Source organism: Zalophus californianus, chromosome 8 (genome assembly GCF_009762305.2).
Source record: "Zalophus californianus isolate mZalCal1 chromosome 8, mZalCal1.pri.v2, whole genome shotgun sequence".
In the NCBI taxonomy this organism is placed as follows: Eukaryota; Metazoa; Chordata; class Mammalia; order Carnivora; family Otariidae; genus Zalophus; species Zalophus californianus.
The window spans coordinates 124,002,198-124,019,186 of NC_045602.1; the positions used below are offsets into that span (position 1 = coordinate 124,002,198).

The following is a 16,989-nucleotide window of genomic DNA, read 5'->3' on the forward strand; positions in this document are numbered from 1 at the left end:
GGTTTTTCCAGGGTTTTTCATATGGTTGTAGTCAAAGAGTAGATGGAACTGGAACAGTAGGGGGCTGATCCAACTGGGGACTGGTGAGTCATCTTACTCTTTTAGTCTCAGGGTCTTTGCATATGGAGTCTATGTGTAGGTTACTTCAGACTTCTTTAAAGCACAACAGCCTAGGACTTCTTACATAGTGGCTTAGGGTTTCAAAGACAAATGTCCAAAAGAAGGAGCCAGGCAGAAGTTGTATCAACTTTTACGACCTAGACTCAGAATCCAAGTGTCATTTCCACCATATTTTTTTTATTAAAAACCATTCACTAAACCCATCCCTTTTATAGGGGAAAGTTATTAGATTTCACTCCATGTAAGAGTGAGGGAATTTGTTGACTTGTTTTAAAACTACTGCCCTGTACTTACAACAAACAGGAAGATAAAAAGCCATATAAAGAAACCATTTATAATAGCATCAAAGACTCAGGACTAAATCTAATAAAAGATATGCAAAGGCTCTACAAAGAAACTTAAAAAAAAAAAAAGTGAGGCATGTGGGTGGCTCAGTAGGTTAAGTGTCCAACTCTTGATTTCAGCTCAGGTCATGATCTCAGGGTCATGAAATGGAGCCCTACATCAAGCTCCGTGCTCAGTGGGGAGTCTGTTTGAGATTCTCTCTCTCTCCCTTTGCCCCTCCTCTCGGCCCTCTATAAATAAATAAATAAATAAATAAATAAATAAATAAATAAATAAATAAATCTTTAAAAAAGAAAGAAAACTATAAAACATTGCTGAGAGAACTTTAAAATGAAAAAATCTAAATTAATGAAAGGACATACCATGTTTATGGATAGCAAGACTTAATACTGAAAATGTCGATTTTACCCAAATTGATCTAAAGATTCAATGTGATAGCAATATAGCAATCAGAATCCCAGCAGGATTGTGTGTGTGTGTGTGTGTGTGTGTGCGTGTGTAAACAGAAGCTGATTTTAAAAATGTCAGTGGAAGTGCAAATGTCAAGAATAGCCAAGACGGTCCTGAAGATAAAAGTGTGTAGACCTCTTCTATTGGGGCACTTATTATAAAGCTACAGAAATCCAGACAGTATGACAATGGCACAAGGAGAGAAATATAGGCTAATGGGACGGACTTGAGAATTCAGAAACAATACACATATGGATAACTTGATTTATAACAAAGTTAACACTGCAGAGAAGTGGGGGGAAAGGTGATCTTTTCAATAAATAGTGCTGGGTCAGCTGGATGTCCAGATGGAAAAAAAAAAGTAGAGGGGCCAATGGGAAATTCCTTCTGATGAGATATGGCAATGTATTTCTAGACACAATGACTGCTGAAATCTATTTGGAAGTTCTTTCCTTTCTGAGCAGTAATTTCCCTCTGTTGTTCCCAAACCTTTAGCAAAAGCCTGTTTCCCACACCAGTCTTGTATTAGTGGATCTTCATGGTCACAAATAGTGGGTCATAGCTCGAAGTCAGGACCAACAAAGCTCAAGTAGCAGTGGGAGCTAAGTTCCAAGCTGGCTCCTGAGTGGGCAGAAAAGGGAGTGACCCTTTTCTCTGAATAGCATCGTGTCCAGCTGCCATCTACCAATCCCATTCTGACCCACTTCTGCCTCCTGGCCTCCTGGCACTTCCCAGCTAGGCATCCCAGTGTGCCAGAGCCAGGAACCAGAGGGCGGTGGTGCAGCGGTCAGTAGAGGTGAGGGAGTGGAGACTGCTAGCGTAGACAATTATGAGAAGGGGAGGAGCAACAGGTCAGCTGCTGCAGGTGATGTGAGGAGTTTGGGGGCTCTTTTCCTGTGGGAGAAGGAGCCTGCTTCAGTCACCTTTCTGCTCCACCATGGGAACCATCCCATTTCTGTTCTTCTCTGTCTCCAGGAGAACTTGGGGGTAGGGGTGGTGAGGGTAGATTCCGGACCCTCAGAACTTCAGTTTCTAGGCCCTTTCTATGGCCCTCTCTCTCCCTGTCATTAAAGGGGTCAGGGCCCTCTGACTGCTCCCAGTTGTCTCAGACCTGGATCCTCTGGGGGCGGTGGGCCCACTCACTTGGAGCTTCATTACTGAAGTGACTGTCCTTGCCTCAGTTTCCTCACACGTAAAGTGAGAGTTTAAGCTCAGCAACTCCCAGAGCCCTTCTCAGTGATTCTGATCAGTGGGACAAGGAGGGAGGGCCTCCTAAGATCAGCCGCAGGCGCTGGGCCGTGGTCCCCCTGGGCAAGGCAGCACCCATCTTCGAAAGTGTTCCTGTCACCGCCCTCCTCCCCCGACCCCGCTTTCTAAATATTCAGGGTGGGCAGTGTCCCACTTCTGGGAAGGGGTGTCAAATGGGCTTCTCCCTCCCCTTATCCTTGGTGGGGAAGGCGGGACGGGAAAGGGCCGTCTGGACAGGCGCGCACCCCTCCCGGACCCCCGGGGGTGCAGAGCCCGGCGAGAGACGCCGCGGCGGCCCGCCTCGAAGGAGGGGCCCCTTCCCCTGGGCCCGGGCCCCCGGCTCTCCGCGGCGCCGGAGGCCGGAACAATAGCACGCGCGGGCGGGGCGGGGGCGGGGGCGGGGCGCTCCGCCGGGCCCCGCCCCCGGCCCGCCCCCCGCTCTCGCACACCCGCTCGCACACTGGCTCCCACCCGCCGCCCGCCCAGGCACTGCCCGCGGGAGCCGCCGCCGCCGCCGCCGCGCCCGCCATGGACGTCCGCCTGTACCCCTCGGCACCCGCGGTGGGCGCGCGGCCCGGGGCCGAGCCGGCCGGCCTGGCGCACCTGGACTATTACCATTGCGGCAAGGTAGGCGGGGGCCGGGGGTGGGCGCCAAGGCGGGCGCGGCCTGCCTGCGCCTTCGGACCCCGCGCCGCGGCGGGAGCGTCCCGGGCTGGAGTGCGGGACAGGAGTCACCTGGCGGCTCGGGACGGGACACTCTCGGAGGCCCACGGGGGGAGGTGCCGGCGGTGCCAATGCGCGGGGACCCGCACGCATCAGCCCCGCCGACGGGCACATGCCACTCACATAGATATCCTCGCCGTTACACTCACGGCTTGAGTTATTCCGTTCACAGGCAGAAGTCACCTCGACAGTCACTCACACGATGACACAGTGACACGCTCGGCCACCTCCCCCGACAACCCCACATTCATTCACAGGCTGACACATAGTGACCCACTGTCACACACATAGGCGGCCAAGCACCTACTTACACTGTCTTACCGTCCCACACAAGTCACCCTAACAGTCATTTATACACAATGACTTGCAGTCACTCGCCCACATACACTGTCACATCGCCACATACAAGTCACCCATTCACACAGTACGATGCCTCACACTCCGTTACATGCCCCCCTCGCCTGTCACACCCAGTCGCAGCTGGGGACGGTCACACAAAGAAGTTGCTCCGACAGTCACACGCTCACACCATCACTCACACGGGCGCACAATGTCACGCATGCACAGCCACCCATGTACGGTGAACCTGAGACACACTAATCGCCTGGCGGTCACACAGCCACACGCGGTCACACCCAGCCTCCGCGCCGCCCCAGCCCTCACCCTGGTCACCAACTCGCGCGTCGGGGCTTTAACTTTCCGGCGCCGAGGCGCACTAATTGGCCGTTCACTAATTGGCCGTCACTGCCTGCCGGGGCCTGGGATTCCGAGTTGGCAATGGCCAATCGAGGCCTGTCCCCTCCCGGGAACGGTGAGCGGGCGTCCCTCCGGCCTGGGGCTGCAGTGAGGGTCACCGGCCCCCTCCCCCCACCCCAGTCTTTTCCGAGATCGCCGCCCCCAGCCTGGTCCCAGCTGCGCTGCCGCGGCGCGTCCTCCCGGTGGAAGCTCACGTGCCCGGCACCCCGAACAGGGACCGGCCGACCCCGGCTCCCCACGCCGGGGCCGGCCCGGGACGCTTAGGTGCAGCTGCACCGTCCGCGTCTCTTCCCTCGCTGGGGAGGGAACTTTCAAACTTAGTTAGCAAGCCAGACGGGGGTGAATCCGGCAGTAGGCGCGGGGGTCCGGGGCTGGCCGGAGCCCAGCGCGGCTTTTCGTCACTCGGAGCCCGGATTGAACGGCGCGCGTGGGTTTCCCCGCGGCCCTGGCGCAGACGCGCGGGCTCCGTGGCGCTACGTGGTGAGTGCGCGTCGGGTGGTTGGATGGGCGGCCCTCCGGGGTCTCAACCTCACCCCACCCACGGGCTTTACGCGAGCCCCTTGCTGTGTGGATGCTGCGGGAAGGGGGCGTCCCCGCCCGGAACGCGGGGCCTAGGGGCTGGGCCTCGCTGAATGCGTCCTCAGGCCCTGGGGAGCGGCTTCTTGGGTCGCAGGGCAAAGCCCTCCGCAGTTCTCCCCGGGTGGGGAGTGGGGTCCTGGGCCAGTAGAGCCTGGGCTGCATGCGGATGAGGTGGGCGGCAAGTGAGGTCTCGCAGCGGGTGGGTGTGATTATCTTTGTCCGGAGACTGGCAAAGTTAGAAGCTGAAGAGGGGGATGGTGTCCTGAAGAGAAGGCGGTTCTCGGGCTCTTTCCGGTGTGTTGGAGGGAAAATTGATTAAAAGTAGCAAGTGGAGTCTTGAGGGAGAAGATCATTGGGTGCGGGGGCAGCAGGACTGTCTTCTGCCCCTGGCTTTATTTTTTGTTAAAATACTAAGTTGGCAAGGTTCCAGCCTCTGGTTTGGGGACGTGCGTGGGAATCGGGGATTTGTGCCTCAAAGTCTGGATCGGTGGGTGGGTGGCCTTTAGCCCGGAGTGTTCCTTTTGCTGGTGGTGTTTCTGTAAACCCCGCCAGAGTGGGGTGGTCCCACATGTGGGCCTTCTGGGGGGGGGCACTCAGCTGAGGCCCCTGCTTTATTCTGATGCTCTGTAAAGCTCTGACTCAGCACCAAGAACTAGTGTGAAACCTGGCCAGGGAGGGACCCACTCGGGGAATGAGAAGCTGGTGATTTCTGGTTTCTGTCTGTGATCTAGAACCCCTGGCCCAGAGCCGAGGGTGTGTCCAGGTGGAGGAGGGTGGCTGCTGGGCCACCAAGGTAGGTGAGAGAAAGGTCTGACCTTGTGCTTGGATGTGAGACCTGCTTCTCAACCTTCAGGCTTGTGGCAGGATGGGGCAGGGGAAGTCACTTGGCTCAGCTAGGGGTGGGTCAGATGCCTGTTGGTGGCAGATCCCAAGTGGGCAGTCATCTTTAGTGCTGGTGGTTGGGAGGTAGGGCACATTGTTACCAGGGTCTGATGGTGAGGGACTGGGGAGGGAAATGCCCATGCTCCATTCTTACAACTGATCACTATCAGAACTGGAGCAGAAACAGGCCCAAGGTGCAGCCATGACCACAGCCCAATTTATAGGGCTGCAGAACCAGGACACAGCCTGCACACTGGGGGCTTGGTCCTTGCAGTCCACACAAGAGGCTTGTCCCCACAGGGACCTAGGCCTGAGAAACAAGGGCAAGCATTTGCCCAAGTGATGCCGGACAACTGTGGGACAGTTGACCCGAAAGGGCCCTTGGCGACTGTTCCCTTGGTGACTGTCCCCTTAGTGATACTCTACACAGAGATTCCAGCCACTTTAAACCAAAGTCATGATCAGTGGCTGTTCTTTTGGTATCTTTTGTTTGAGAAAATACATAATGGCAAAAACTGCTATGGTTTCATTTTTGCTTTGAAATAGATGTTATTTTATTAATCACAATAATATTAACATGCATTTGAAAAATAGCTTCCCAGATATGAGGCAGGCACGTTACTCATTTCACGTAATAACAGTGCCTAGTGAGCATAGGAGCTTGTGGCCCTGTGGCTCCTAGGATCTGTGGCCCCATGCTGGGAACCAGATCCTCTCCTTCTTCGTTGCTTCACAGAAGGGGAAACTGAGTCACAGAGTAGTGTACTCACAGGTTACATAGCGTGTGAAGAGCAGAGTTGAGGCCTGAACCCAGGTTTTCTTGACTCCCAGCTTGACACTTATATGCCCTCCCCTCAAGTCTCTGTCATGGTTTAGGGGCTAGGGGGAGATTGTGACACTCTTCCTTGGGTATCTGTGAAGTCCCTTCATTCTGGCTTTGGTAAGGCACTTTACCAGGCTCAGGGCATTGCCGGCCCCCCCCGCCCACACTCAACTACGGCAGGCTAGTGTAAACTGGCCATTGGAATTGGGCAAACGTGGGTTCAAATCTCCAGTTGTGGCTTTGTGATGTAGGGCAAATGATTTGTGGCTCATTTTTTTACTGAGATATGATTGACAAAATAAAATGCAAATTTCAAGTGCATAGTTCCATGAGTTTTGACAAATATAAACACCTGTGTAACCACCGTCCCAATCCAGATTTTGCTCATTTTCCATACCCCAGAAAGTTCCCTCGTGCTCCTTTCCAGCCCAGAGTCTCCATCGCCGCCTCTACAGGAAACGACTTATCTGATTTCTATTATCAATGCTTTATTTAAGTTCAGTTTCAGTGTACTAAGTATACTTAAGTTCTAGAATTTCATACACAGCATATACATCTTTGCATCTGGTTTCATTTTGCTCAACATAGTATCAAGATTCATCTGTGTTGTGTGTGTGTGTATATATATATATATAGTTCTGTTTTATTGCTAATATTACATTGTATGGGTATAGCTCAAGTGGTTTATCTGTTCACCTGCCAATGGATGTTTGGGTTTGTTTCCAGGCTGGGGCCATTATAAATAAAGCCTCTGTGAACATTTTTATACAAGTCTTTTCGTGAGAATTTGCATGTCTAATGAGCTCCCGGATGATGCTGCCGGCGTGGTCCAGCGACCACACTTCGTGTAGCAGTGGTTTGGTTGTTTGTGTACAGGTTTCTGTGGGCTCCCAACACCTGGCACAGTGCCTGACCCAGAACTACTCAGGAAATATGTGCGTGGGTAAGTGATGCAACTCCCCACCCATACAGCTCTGGGCACAGCATCTTGTATCTTGATGGGGATCAACACAAGCTCGGCTAGTGAATGATTGGAGCCTCCTTGGTACGAAAATCCAAGAAGTGGGAGTTGCTGTCCCCACCTCACCTGTACTTGAGATTTGTGAGGCCTCCTTAGCATTTCTGGTGGGTGAGGTCCCCACTGGTTCTTTCTGCAGGGGCACAGGTGGCTGTAGGTGGGACCTGTGGGTGGACCTGGGCCAGGTGAGCGCTGAGCTGAGATGGCTGGTCCCGGGGACTCTGGAGGATGTGAAGAAGCTCTTCTTTACTTTCCATCTAAATGTGTTTTCCATAGCCCCTCCCCTAGTCTGTCCTGAAGGGTCCTTACGACCAAACTTCTGTACCTTATAAATGTCAGGAGCCACAGCCCAGGCCTGGCACTGCTGCCTACCCCCCCCCCCAAGTCTGCTGGGCAACCTTAAGCATGACAGTGCCCTCCTCTGGGCCTCTTTCCCTCTTGGGAAAGGGAAAGCAAATCAGTGAACATAGTCTAGTGAGATGGGGAGCTAGTGTGGAGATACAATGAATGAAGCCTCGGCATATCCTTTATAACTGTAAAGTGTAATACACCCAGGAAGGTTGAGGATGATGCTTTTAGAGGACTTGTGCCCTCATATACTTCAGAGGGCAGGAACCACTGTGTCTACCTTTACTTTTGTGTCTCCCCCCCCCCCCCCAGAGCTGGCCTGGCACATAGGTACTCAATAAATATTTGCTGAATGAATGAATGCATGAATAAATTCAGGGCTCACCAGTTTTCCAATGTAGCTTGAGGAACTTAGCATCTCTTTGGCTGTTATAAGATTTTAGTGAGCACATCAAATCCAGGGCAGAGCTGGGGCCAAGAGTCTCTTGGCTGACCTGTCATTCCTAGAGGAGCTTACCCAAGCAGGCCCAGAGGACCGAGCCCGCACAGAGAGCAGCCAGGAAGCCTGGAAGAGCAGCTGAGTCTGTGCCTACAGGACAAGGAATCCCCCTGCAGGACTGCCAGCCCGTGTGATTCCGTAAGGCCAGCTATTTTGCTTCTCTGATTTCCTAGAACTAGTCTCAAGATACGAAGGCAGTATAAGTTCTGGAACCTGGCAGAACTGGGTTTGAATGCTGCCTTCACCATCATCAGCACAGGCAAATTACTTAACTTCCCTATGCTTCTGTCTCCTCTGCAAAATGGGTACAGCAACACCTCCCCCATGGGGTTGCCTTGAGGTTGGAAATCATGCATATATAGCATGTGGCCCCAGCAGGAAACGCTTTCATTTCTATTCATAAAGAGCTGCACAATTGAAAGTTACAAGGCAGGGGAAACTGTTTCAGCCCTGGGTGCTGGAGGACTGACCATCCCAGCTGGTGCGGGGGAAGTGTCCTCCTAATATCAGGTGTTTCCATGCCTTGGTCTCTGGATCTGATTTTTCCCGAGTCCTGTTGGAAGCAGTCTCTAGTTGGACCGTTCAGCCTAATGAATTAACAAAGAGCTGCTCATTTCCTTGGCGTCTGTTTCCTTCTTGAATCTGTGTGGGAGGGGAGTTGGGTTTATCAGGCAGAGAAGAATGGTTCAAATTGCAGCTGCACCCTTTGCTGGAGTGGGCTGGTGACCTTGTGCACATCATTTAACCACTCCACATCTCCGTTTTCTCATCTGTGCAAGGGGACAGTAATGCCTTCCTTATACTGTTGCTATGAAGCTCACATTAAAGAAACATTTATGGACGTTCCCTTTGATCTAGAATAGTGTTTCCCAGCCTCGGCACTGTTGACACTTTGGACCTGATAATTCCTTGTTTTGGGGGGACGGGCTGTCCTGTGCATTATAAGATGTGTAGCTGCATCCCTGCCCTCTATTGATCAGGTGCCCGTCACGACAGCCAACAAAGTCTCCAGACTTTGCCAGGTATCCACTGGGGGAGCAAAAGTGCCCCTGTTTGAGAACCATTGACCTGGAGAATGTGGTGCAGGTAACCTAGAGAGTCATGGGGATGAGTGTAGTGGAGCTTTAGAGCTTGTGCTTTCTGTTCAATATTTTAGTCCCGCGTCTCCCTGTCAGTAAGTTCTGTATCCACGTGGTTGGTAGTCATCCTATTTAGATGGACCAAAAACCTGCACAGTGATTTTTCAGTGTGGTTTGGGAGCAGCAATAAAAACATATGGTAAGTAATTATTAACTTAATGAGTCGTGGTAAATTGTAATTTTATCTCTTAGTGAAAACATGCTGTATAAACACGGGCTAATAAATTTTGATCAATTATCCTGATGCTTCAACTTGCTACTGTAGAACAGCAAACTTCTGGTGCCTGCTAGAATGAGCAACAAGACTGGGGTTTTTCAATATGTAATGACCTGTTTTAAAGCTGGGCTTCTCAGATGTTCGGCAGCTTTTTATTGAGTGCCTACTGTGTGCCAGGAGACCCAACCTTGTCCTGAAAGCTCAGCCACTCAATGGGAAACTTCTATTTACTAGATGGAAGGCTATGTGGATTTGTAACATGGCTCAAAATGGAGAGTCGTAATTAAATATCTAATTGTCTGGGACAGTGCCACGGGTGTAGGAAGGCCTCACGGGGCAGAGTGTTAAAGGAAATGCCGGGTGGGCTATGTGGGGGCATGTAGAATTCCTGGATGGGTGTCCTAGGCAGAAGGAAGAGCCACTTCAAGGGCCGCTGGAGGGTGGTTTGGGGATCCTATCAGCCTAAGGCAGGGAGGCCTGCCTTCAGGGGAGCTGGGACACCAGCAGAGATTGTCATAAAGAGTGTCACGTCCCAGCTGGTTGGGTTATAAGCAGAGGAGTGCCTTGGAGCCAGATGTGTGGCGCAGAGTACAGAATGTTTCACGTTGCTGGATCAGACTGCTGTCAGCAGCTGTCTGTTGGTCTTCTGCTGATGGAAAAGTTTAATGTCTTGCGTTTGATTTCACCCAGTAGTCAGGGATGCTCTGCTTCTCAACCTTCAGAATCACCTGGAGGGCAGTTGAAACACAGATTGCTGGGTGCCCTTCGCAGAAGTTCTGACTCAGTAGGTCTGGGGAAGGGCTGAAAAGGTGCAGCGCTAACAAATGATGCTGATGTTGTTGGCCCGGGAAGTACATGTAGGAGAACATGGCTCTAGACTGGGATGTGGGAGGGTTTTCCCACCTTGGCTTAGGACAAAGGGGACATATTGCTGGCCTGGGCTATGTAGCCTTGGCTCAGATATGGTCAGATATCTCAGAGACCCCCGAGTTCTTCAGGCCCCCCATAGGTTATGGGGAGAGTCTTCTTCACCTTGGAGAGAGTCTTACATTGGCTTGCTTGGAAACAGACTCTGAGATGGAGAGTTGCCTGTGGAAGGTTTATTTGGGGGGAAGTTCCCAGAAAGTGTACCTGTAAGGGAGTAAGGGAAGCAGAATTGGGCAGAGGGAGAAGCTGGCCTGGAACATGGTTACCGATCTGGGCTGGCTCTTCAGAGTTGTCCCAAACTGGGGCAAGGGAGCTGCTTGTGCCTTTTGATTCTCGTGACATCCAGTCATTGGCATCAGGGCATCTCCTTGTCCCAGGTAGAGAGGTTCCTGTGGCAGAGAGGTTCCCAGTGCGAGGGTATAGCAGTGACTTTGCCAGCAGCTGGGGATGAATGCATAGAAAGGGGAGCACCAAAGTGCCTGTTTCAGGGAGCTGCATCTTAGGGAGAAAACTCATCTTCCCTTTGGTTCCCAGGAAGTCAAGGGCCGGCATGTTGATGATTTTTAGAGTCTCCGAGTCACTTGCTGAGGTTTCATCCTTATCTCATGATGTGAGAGAGAGCTGCAGGATAATTGTTTCTTAGGTCGGAGTGAAGAAAAATGATAATTAATGGAATTTTCTGGGGCCCAAGGAATTTTTCTTACTTGAAATGTCACGCAATTCCTTGTGTGGTGGGGAGGACTCCACACTGATTTCTGAGAAGCTGCTGGGCTGTGCCTAAGAGAGTTGGCTCTGGGCAGGGGACCGTGGCTTTCTCCTTGGGCTGGAGTCCTGTCACAGCTTCAACAAGAGGCTCTTCACCTGGTCCCTGCCTCAGTGTTGGCCATTGTCCATGGCTGTCCTATCGCCGTTGTCTTCAATGGCTCCCAGGAAGCTTGGAGGTAAATGAGTGGGTCCCTTGTAGCTATAACATAGGATATCACGCATATCTTTTGCTTGTTAACTTCCAATTTCATTTCAGTCTTCTGTCATTTTCCCACTTTATCTTGAGTCCTGCCATCTTTTTTTGAAATTTGTTTTTATTCTTTGTAAGATACACAGAAATATAGTAGGATATAAAGGAAAACGTGGGGGGCCCACTTATTTTCATTTCCTCTCCCCACTCCCCAGGGCTAACCCCTGAGGGGAGTTGGGTGGGGGCACTTCTAGTCATAACCATTCTTCAGTTCATATCTAGTAAGTTTATTGTGACTTTTTCATTTCCCAGAGTTTTGTATTGTTTCTTGATTGATCTGGTATCAGAGTATCCCATTCCTTTTGTCTAGTGGATATGTGAATGTCTTGAGTCTTTTTGAAGATTATAATACAGTTAAAAAGTTATCTTCTGTTTCCTCCATTAATTCTGTTTTCTTGGTGGTTAGTTCTTCTGTTCACAATAGGCCTCTTTTTATGCCGATATTTTCTACAAATGCCTGGTGATTTGTGATTGACATTTACTTGTAAACAGAGGTCTAGACTCATCTGCCCTGTAGTTATGAGTTCCCTTAGTGCCTGTGAGATCCACAATTCTGTGGGTAAGCAATGTGAATGTTGATTTTGGGTGCCCTGGGTATGGTTTGTGGGTGGACACTCGAAGCTGGGGACTTCTCTTAGCACATGGGACAAGCTCACTTGAGGTTGGGGCATCTGTCTCTCATGTAGACCAGCAGTTACCCAAGGGCACTGGTGCACTTTGTTTTTCCTGCCCCATGCCTACCCACGGGGGGGAATCCCTGAGGCACATCTCTCATTTAACTGGAGTTCTTCTCCCTGGCTTTAGCCTGGAGGCAGATCCAACAGTCAGCTTCCCCGAGGTCTGTAGGCTAACACAAAGGTCCAGTCACGTTCCTGGCCCACGGCTTCCTGCTGCCTCTCTTTGGGGATGTTCTGGGGTTCAGCTAGGATAAGAGCTTCTCCAGAGGTCTTGGGTTGTTGTGCTGGTGGCTTGGAGCTGATAGGCTTCTTTGGCAGTGTGACTGCTTACTTCCCAGTACTCTTAGGATTTCTGATCCCCAGCCCTTTCTTGTGTTTCTATGGGGGCTTTCTTGGAGTTATTCCATTTTAATCCATCTATCTGAATTATGGATATACATGTATGTGTATGTTTTGGTGTGTATCTTTTTTTTTTTTTTTTCCGTTCTAGTGTTGTTTAGAGGAGGGGAGAGGCAAAAAGTCTATGTCTGTCTGCCATCTTGAACAAAAGTCCCCTCTCACTGATTTTTATTTTTAAATTTTGTGCTATTTTGTGGAGAAAAGTAGGGTGGAAATAAGCACAAATTTATTTGCTGTGCACTTACTGATCTTAGGCTCATTCTCATATCATCTCATTAAGTCTTCATGAGAACTCTGCCAGACACACGTGTCCTTGTAGGTGAGAAAACTGAGGTCCAAGGAGGTCATGTACAAAAGGCAGCAGAGAAGCTGGTTGGCTGAGCTGGCGTTCAGAGTGTGCTCTCTCTGCTCCTCTCTCCTGCAGCCTCTGTGGTGCCACGTGGAGCCCCAGCCTCTGCAGGGATGGAAGAGGGGATCAGCTTGCCCCTTGGTTTTACTGTTAATGCATTGGCTCTTCTAGAGGCCAGGGAATTCCCAGCTGGGCCTTCTGCCTTGGTTTTCAACTTCAAACATCACTTGGAAATAGAACGCCTTTATATTACAGCTAATTAAAACGTGCTTATCTCAAAGTTGGGCCTAATTTGCAGGAATGATTTAGAAACTTGTTGGAAATGAATCCAACTCAGTAGTATAACCCAGGGTCAATCTCATGCATAAATTTTATTGTTCCATTTTGCTGTTTTGACTTGAACTGAACTTTTTAATGTGGAATATGGGCCCTGGGCCTTTTGTTGCTCATTTATTTTGCAAATATTTACTGAGTGCCTAGTGGGCGCTACCTACACTATTTAAGGAGGTCCTTTCACCCCAACCCCCATGCTTGGTTCTATTCTATACATTCACCTGAGCTGTAAGTGAATTTTTTTGCAAAACCAGATAGTGGATTCAAATGTGATTTTGAATTCAATGAAAGTGCCTGGCTTCATATCCTGCCACTTAGAAGCTGTGTGACTTTGGACCTGTCACTTAACTTCTCTGATCTCCAGTGTTCTCACGTGACCATCATTGCATCTCAGGTTTGTAGTGAGGCCTCTGGGAGATCATATAAGTCATGCCCTCCCTCACTCCTGCTGCCGGCTGCATTTAGATCACCTGGGCCCTCTGTAGCATAGGCTCCATCCAGGTTTTTGGTCTTTTATAAATGGTATACATAGTAGAGTCTCAGGAGCTTTCCAGTTCAGAATAGGGTTACTGGTGGTTTTGGTTGGGATGGTTTCCTTTCTCTCTGGATCAGTTCCCTTATTTCTCATTGTTCTCCCACAGGGACTCTGTGAGGTTCATTTAAACATTCAGACTCACAAGACGCACATGGGCAACACTTGGTCCCTGTGTCCTTGAAAGAGGTGGGGAGTACCCAGCACCTGCCAGCAGGGCACAGGATCGGCTCCTCTTCCACGGGAGGAGTTCCAGCCTCAGCCCTGCCTTAGTCCACAGAGGTGGCCACCAGCTCTTCTCTTGCCTGCCCCCCCCCCCCCCGCCGAAGATTTTAGTGTAGGTGCAAGGGAATGAGCCCCACGATGGGTGGGTTTGGAAGCCACCCTGGCTCAGAAGCCTTATTCCCCAAAGGACCCGTAGCTCCTGTAGCAGTTCTCTCTTCCAGGGTTTCTTGCAAGGGGCATGTCAGTTTTAAGAGTCACTACACTCAGGAAAATCTAAAGTTTGGTTTCTTTATCAGATATTTATAATTTATTGAGAGTTACCTCCTGTCCAGATGCAGCTTACCAGTCAGGGGTCATTTTTACCATAAGCAGAGTTGCCAAGTAACGTAGTTAACATCTTACCTTCATCAGGTTTCCAAAGGAGTTGTGCTAGACAATTAACATAGGTGAAATTCTCTTGCAAAGGGGAAAAGGATTTGCTTAACCCTTTACCCCCACAGACAGCATCTTGTTTTCCCCAGAGAAGTGGGGATCTCTTTTAGAGGGATGAATAAAGTCCTTGGTATGGTTATACTATATTCCATGTTTGTTTATGTTTTCTGATTGATCTGTGTAAGACACAGACATAAACTCTGGCCAAGAGATATATGCTGTGGAGTCATATTGGCTTGGGATCAAATCCTGGCTTTGCAATTTATGAAGAGTGCATCCATTCATCCAGCCATGCAGAGAACATTCACTGCCTGTCGTATGCAGGGCTTTTTTTAGATTCCAGGGAGGAACAGGTGTTTCAGACCTGGTCCTTGCCCTTGAGGAGCCACAGTCTTAGTAGAGAGGTAGGCAAAAATAAGCAATTCCAAATGGGTGTGGGATTACCAGACCAGGCTGGGGTAGTCAAGGAAGGCTTCCCAGAGGAGGGTACACCCGGTCTGTGCTTGAAGATGAATTGGCCAGGTGAAGAAGGTAGAGAAAAGCATTCCAGGTGGAAGGGACAACGTGTACAAAGGCATAGGAGAGGTCCAGAGTGTCAAGAGATGAAGCTGGACAGGGGAGCAAGGGCGTTTAGAAAGCTACTTAATACCTCTGGGCCTCAAGTTTCCTCATCTACAAAATGGGGCTACCAGTGCTTACCTGCTTATGAAATTAAACGAGATAATAATGTATGTTTAAGCACTTGGGAGAGTTATTTTAATTCCCTTTCCAAATCTGTTTGTGGATGCCTAAGAGCCAAACTTGGACTTTAAATGCGAGACAAGAGACAAGGAGTAAAAACAAACAAACAAACTGGAGGGCTTAGCCACCCACCTGTGCGATGCATTTCCTCCAGTGGCTCTTCTGTTGGTTGTTTTACCTCTTTTTTTTGGATGAAGCGCTAAATGTTTGCACTGTGTCTCAGATTATGTCTTAGGGTATCAGTGAAGCACATAATTGTGTTTTCCTAATGGCTCGACATTAACAATAAGCCACGACCCTGTTGAGGCGTTCTCTGGGACAATTTTCCATCTGCCAACAGCCTTGTGCCCATCTGATGCTCTGTCAACACGTCCTGTCATTTGCTGCTTTGTCTTGCTTTCCTGAAAGGCGGCCCCCTCCCACATGCCAGCTGGGGATGCTTCGCTTTTGGGGACATTTACTATCCAGTGACCACAAGTCACACATCAGGATGAGCCGAGGAGCTATCCCGGCCAAGATCAAGATCTTTCTGATGTGTAAATTGGATCCTGTCATTTCTCTGGGCAAAACCACTCAATGGCTCTCTGTTATGGCTTAGTGAATTCTTACCAACTTAAATCAGATCTCTGCTTAAAACCTTCCAATGGCTTTCCCTGGTGTGTAGATAACATCAAATGCCTTTTCTGGCCCATAAATCCGGGGTGATCTAGCCCTTGCGTTCTCTTCCAGTCTCACTCCCAGCTGCTCTGTCTGAGGCGCCAGTCTTCATGCTGGGGGTACGGTGGTGAGCAAGGCCAGCCTCCCCCTCCTTGGCCCCATTCTAGCCACCCTGGCCTTCTTGCTGTTTCCCAGCCCCCTCTCCTCCCCAGTCTTCCCTGCCACGCTCTTTTTAAGCTGAGGGGCTTTGCACATGCTACGCCCTTTGCCTGGAATGTTCTTGCCTTCGTCCTTCACGTGGCTGGCTCCTTCTCATTTTTCTTTGCCTTCTCAAAGACTCTGACCTGATCACTGTGCTTACCCTATTATTCTCCATCACAGCCTCGAGTGTATTTTTTCCCCATTGCATGATGTATCTATGAGGTGACTCTCCCACCTTTCCGACCACTGGGGGTCATGTTTGTTTTCTTTACCACCGAGTCCCCAGCACCTTAGTATGGTGTCTGTGTAGTAGGTGATCAGTAAAAAGTTGTTGAAAGAATGAATGAATCAGTGTGGAGGCCGCTATAACCCGTCCTCAGCTGTTGTGTCCGAGAATAAATCACTCATCGTCTCTGAGCCTTCCTTGTTTTACTTGTATATTGCTGTCAGGACGATTAAACATATAAACGTGAGAGGCAGTGTCTGGTGCCTGCAAGTGTTTTGTTTTTACATTTGTATTTGTTTATTTAAGTAATCTCTACACCCCACATGGGGCTGGAACTCATGACCCCAAGATCAAGCATCGCATGCTGTATGGACTGAGCCAGGCAGGCACCCCGGGCCTGCAAGTGTTAATAAATCTGAATTCCCATTGTTACAACATGCCACCCTCGCCTGCAGCAGAGCCCAAGAAAGAAAGTTGAAGTGGATTTTCATCAATGTTTGGCTTCTGGGGTGAGGGCTGGCAGACCTCAGCCCCCTGTTTTGTCCACCTCCCGTCTCCCTGCCAGTGGTGACCTTGCTGTGTTTAGGAGGGAGGTGTCGCTCCCAGTTGCCTGTGTTGGGGTATCTGGGGCACAGTCGGTCTGGCCTTCAGAGATAACAAAATCTCCAGCTCGTGGGAATATTTCTGTTGAGCAAGCAGGAATTTTCTGGTGACTTCTCTCCTGGAGTTATTACCCCTTTCTTTTTATTAAACTGTAAATTATGAAGATGATGTTACCTGCCAAAAAGTAATAGGAGGGGGGGCTGGGTGGGGGGCGATCCCCTGCCACTATCCCACGAGGCAGACTCAAGAACAGTGTTGATTTGGGTACTTTTCTTTCTGAAGATTCAGCGCCACAAATTGTTCTGCCCCACCCGGGTCCCCCGGAAACCCCTTGCCTGTCTTGTCTTTTCTCTTTTCATGGGGTATAATATGCCTGTTCATGATGTTTATTGTTTATGTCCCACCCGCACAGCTAGAATACCGGGCTTCACAAGGGCGGGGGGTCGATGGGAGCACCTCGAGCTGCTCTGCCTCTGGTCTGGGCGTTCCCCACCTACCTGGCAAACTCCGACACACGTGTCTTTT

The 16,989-nt window shown here is 50.1% G+C and overlaps 1 protein-coding gene across 6 annotated transcripts in view; it reads left to right on the top strand.

The window, feature by feature from the left end:
- The first annotated feature begins 2,640 nt into the window (after window positions 1-2,640).
- TOX2 (TOX high mobility group box family member 2) overlaps window positions 2,641-16,989 on the top strand; it is a 133,164-nt gene continuing 118,815 nt past the window's right edge. For 5 of the 6 annotated variants that reach the window (XM_027620428.2, XM_027620429.2, XM_027620430.2 and 2 more), the window contains exon 1: window positions 2,641-2,790. In XM_027620428.2, coding sequence (XP_027476229.1) covers window positions 2,692-2,790 — 99 coding nt within the window. In that variant the 5' untranslated portion in view covers window positions 2,641-2,691. Of the gene's footprint in view, window positions 2,791-3,897; window positions 4,123-16,989 lie in introns of those variants that run through there. The other variant, XM_027620433.2, reaches the window with a different exon arrangement.